Source organism: Salmo salar, chromosome ssa09 (assembly GCF_905237065.1).
Source record: "Salmo salar chromosome ssa09, Ssal_v3.1, whole genome shotgun sequence".
NCBI lineage: Eukaryota > Metazoa > Chordata > Actinopteri > Salmoniformes > Salmonidae > Salmo > Salmo salar.
This window is the reverse complement of record NC_059450.1, coordinates 158,150,371-158,155,370: the sequence shown is the minus strand read 5'-3', so window position 1 is coordinate 158,155,370 and position 5,000 is coordinate 158,150,371. Positions and strand designations below refer to the sequence as shown.

General features: G+C 38.1%; 2 protein-coding genes across 3 annotated transcripts in view; both read right to left on the bottom strand.

Moving 5' to 3' along the window:
- Positions 1-979, bottom strand: part of LOC123744775 (DNA-directed RNA polymerase II subunit RPB1-like) — a gene marked incomplete at both ends in the record, with an annotated part of 1,215 nt that extends 236 nt beyond the window's left edge. The window contains one exon of the mRNA XM_045724933.1: positions 1-979. This exon is cut by the window's left edge and continues 236 nt beyond it. Coding sequence (XP_045580889.1) covers positions 1-979 — 979 coding nt within the window.
- The window catches only part of cdon (cell adhesion associated, oncogene regulated), a 139,566-nt gene that overhangs the window by 112,226 nt on the left and 22,340 nt on the right, over positions 1-5,000 (bottom strand). The gene's annotated exons all lie outside the window — the stretch shown is intronic.

The following is a 5,000-nucleotide window of genomic DNA, read 5'->3' as shown; positions in this document are numbered from 1 at the left end:
TAACACTAGGACTAACACTAACACTAGGACTAACACTAACACTAACACTAGGACTAACACTAACACTAAAACTAGGACTAACACTAGGACTAAAACTAGGACTAACACTAACACTAGGACTAACACTAACACTAACACTAGGACTAACACTAACACTAGGACTAACACTAGGACTAACACTAACACTAGGACTAACACTAGGACTAACACTAACACTAGGACTAACACTAACACTAACACTAGGACTAACACTAACACTAAAACTAGGACTAACACTAGGACTAAAACTAGGACTAACACTAACACTAGGACTAACACTAGGACTAACACTAACACTAGGACTAACACTAGGACTAACACTAACACTAGGACTAACACTAACACTAGGACTAACACTAACACTAGGACTAACACTAGGACTAACACTAACACTAGGACTAACACTAACACTAACACTAACACTAGGACTAACACTAACACTAGGACTAACACTAACACTAGGACTAACACTAACACTAACACTAACACTAGGACTAACACTAACACTAGGACTAACACTAACACTAACACTAACACTAGGACTAACACTAACACTAGGACTAACACTAACACTAGGACTAACACTAACACTAGGACTAACACTAACACTAGGACTAACACTAACACTAGGACTAACACTAACACTAAAACTAGGACTAACACTAACACTAACACTAACACTAGGACTAACACTAACACTAGGACTAACACTAGGACTAACACTAACACTAGGACTAACACTAACACTAACACTAACACTAACACTAGGACTAACACTAGGACTAACACTAACACTAGGACTAACACTAGGACTAACACTAACACTAACACTAGGACTAACACTAACACTAGGACTAACACTAACACTAACACTAACACTAAAACTAGGACTAACACTAACACTAGGACTAACACTAACACTAGGACTAACACTAACACTAGGACTAACACTAGGACTAACACTAACACTAACACTAGGACTAACACTAACACTAACACTAACACTAACACTAGGACTAACACTAACACTAGGACTAACACTAACACTAACACTAGGACTAACACTAACACTAGGACTAACACTAACACTAACACTAACACTAGGACTAACACTAACACTAGGACTAACACTAACACTAACACTAACACTAGGACTAACACTAACACTAGGACTAACACTAGGACTAACACTAACACTAACACTAGGACTAACACTAACACTAGGACTAACACTAACACTAGGACTAACACTAACACTAGGACTAACACTAACACTAGGACTAACACTAACACTAGGACTAACACTAACACTAACACTAACACTAACACTAACACTAGGACTAACACTAACACTAGGACTAACACTAGGACTAACACTAACACTAACACTAGGACTAACACTAACACTAGGACTAACACTAACACTAGGACTAACACTAACACTAGGACTAACACTAACACTAGGACTAACACTAACACTAGGACTAACACTAACACTAGGACTAACACTAACACTAGGACTAACACTAGGACTAACACTAACACTAACACTAGGACTAACACTAACACTAGGACTAACACTAGGACTAACACTAACACTAACACTAGGACTAACACTAGGACTAACACTAACACTAGGACTAACACTAACACTAACACTAGGACTAACACTAGGACTAACACTAACACTAACACTAACACTAACACTAACACTAACACTAGGACTAACACTAGGACTAACACTAACACTAACACTAACACTAACACTAACACTAACACTAGGACTAACACTAGGACTAACACTAACACTAACACTAACACTAGGACTAACACTAGGACTAACACTAACACTAGGACTAACACTAGGACTAACACTAACACTAGGACTAACACTAACACTAACACTAACACTAGGACTAACACTAGGACTAACACTAACACTAGGACTAACACTAGGACTAACACTAGGACTAACACTAGGACTAACACTAACACTAGGACTAACACTAACACTAACACTAACACTAACACTAACACTAACACTAGGACTAACACTAGGACTAACACTAGGACTAACACTAACACTAGGACTAACACTAACACTAACACTAACACTAGGACTAACACTAGGACTAACACTAACACTAACACTAGGACTAACACTAACACTAGGACTAACACTAACACTAGGACTAACACTAACACTAGGACTAACACTAACACTAGGACTAACACTAGGACTAACACTAGGACTAACACTAACACTAACACTAGGACTAACACTAACACTAGGACTAACACTAGGACTAACACTAACACTAGGACTAACACTAGGACTAACACTAACACTAGGACTAACACTAACACTAACACTAGGACTAACACTAGGACTAACACTAACACTAACACTAACACTAACACTAACACTAGGACTAACACTAGGACTAACACTAACACTAACACTAACACTAACACTAACACTAGGACTAACACTAGGACTAACACTAACACTAACACTAACACTAGGACTAACACTAGGACTAACACTAACACTAGGACTAACACTAGGACTAACACTAACACTAGGACTAACACTAACACTAACACTAGGACTAACACTAGGACTAACACTAACACTAGGACTAACACTAACACTAGGACTAACACTAGGACTAACACTAGGACTAACACTAACACTAGGACTAACACTAGGACTAACACTAGGACTAACACTAGGACTAACACTAACACTAACACTAGGACTAACACTAACACTAACACTAACACTAACACTAACACTAGGACTAACACTAACACTAGGACTAACACTAACACTAACACTAACACTAGGACTAACACTAGGACTAACACTAGGACTAACACTAGGACTAACACTAACACTAGGACTAACACTAACACTAGGACTAACACTAACACTAGGACTAACACTAACACTAACACTAACACTAACACTAGGACTAACACTAACACTAGGACTAACACTAACACTAGGACTAACACTAACACTAACACTAACACTAACACTAGGACTAACACTAACACTAGGACTAACACTAACACTAACACTAACACTAGGACTAACACTAGGACTAACACTAACACTAACACTAGGACTAACACTAGGACTAACACTAGGACTAACACTAACACTAACACTAGGACTAACACTAACACTAGGACTAACACTAACACTAAAACTAGGACTAACACTAACACTAGGACTAACACTAACACTAGGACTAACACTAACACTAGGACTAACACTAGGACTAACACTAACACTAGGACTAACACTAACACTAGGACTAACACTAGGACTAACACTAACACTAGGACTAACACTAACACTAAAACTAGGACTAACACTAACACTAGGACTAACACTAACACTAGGACTAACACTAACACTAGGACTAACACTAGGACTAACACTAACACTAGGACTAACACTAACACTAGGACTAACACTAACACTAGGACTAACACTAGGACTAACACTAACACTAGGACTAACACCAACACTAACACTAGGACCAACACTAACACTAGGACTAACACTAACACTAGGACTAACACTAACACTAGGACTAACACTAGGACTAACACTAACACTAGGACTAACACTAACACTAGGACTAACACTAGGACTAACACTAACACTAGGACTAACACTAACACTAAAACTAGGACTAACACTAACACTAGGACTAACACTAACACTAGGACTAACACTAACACTAACACTAACACTAGGACTAACACTAACACTAACACTAACACTAGGACTAACACTAACACTAGGACTAACACTAGGACTAACACTAACACTAGGACTAACACTAACACTAGGACTAACACTAGGACTAACACTAACACTAGGACTAACACTAACACTAACACTAGGACTAACACTAACACTAACACTAACACTAACACTAACACTAGGACTAACACTAGGACTAACACTAACACTAACACTAACACTAGGACTAACACTAGGACTAACACTAACACTAACACTAGGACTAACACTAACACTAACACTAACACTAGGACTAACACTAGGACTAACACTAACACTAACACTAGGACTAACACTAGGACTAACACTAGGACTAACACTAACACTAACACTAACACTAGGACTAACACTAACACTAACACTAGGACTAACACTAACACTAGGACTAACACTAACACTAACACTAACACTAGGACTAACACTAACACTAGGACTAACACTAACACTAGGACTAACACTAGGACTAACACTAACACTAGGACTAACACTAGGACTAACACAAACCCTTATTCTAAACCTAACCCTTATTCTAAACCTAACCCTTATTCTAAACCTAACCCTTATTCTAAACCTAACCCTTATTCTAAACCTAACCCTTATTCTAAACCTAACCCTTATTCTAAACCTAACCCTTATTCTAAACCTAACCCTTATTCTAAACCTAACCCTAACCGTAACATTAGCATGCAGTTGCTTATCAGCAGATAGTTTGTTGGTAATATGAAGATCTGTAGGGCATCTATATTGGACTATCCAACCCTCTACTGCGCTGTATTCTAATGAGATCTACTGAGCTCTACTCTACTCTACTCTACTGTACTCTACTCTACTGTACTCTACTATAGTGTACTCTACTGTACTCTACTATACTATACTCTACTGTATTCTACTATACTCTACTGTACTCTACTGAGCTCTACTCTACTATAGTGTACTCTACTATACTCTACTGTACTCTACTATAGTGTACTCTACTATACTCTACTATAGTGTACTCTACTGAGCTCTACTGTACTCTACTCTACTGTATTCTACTATACTCTACTGTACTCTACTGAGCTCTACTGTACTCTACTATAGTGTACTCTACTATACTCTACTGTACTCTACTATACTGTACTCTACTGTATTCTACTAT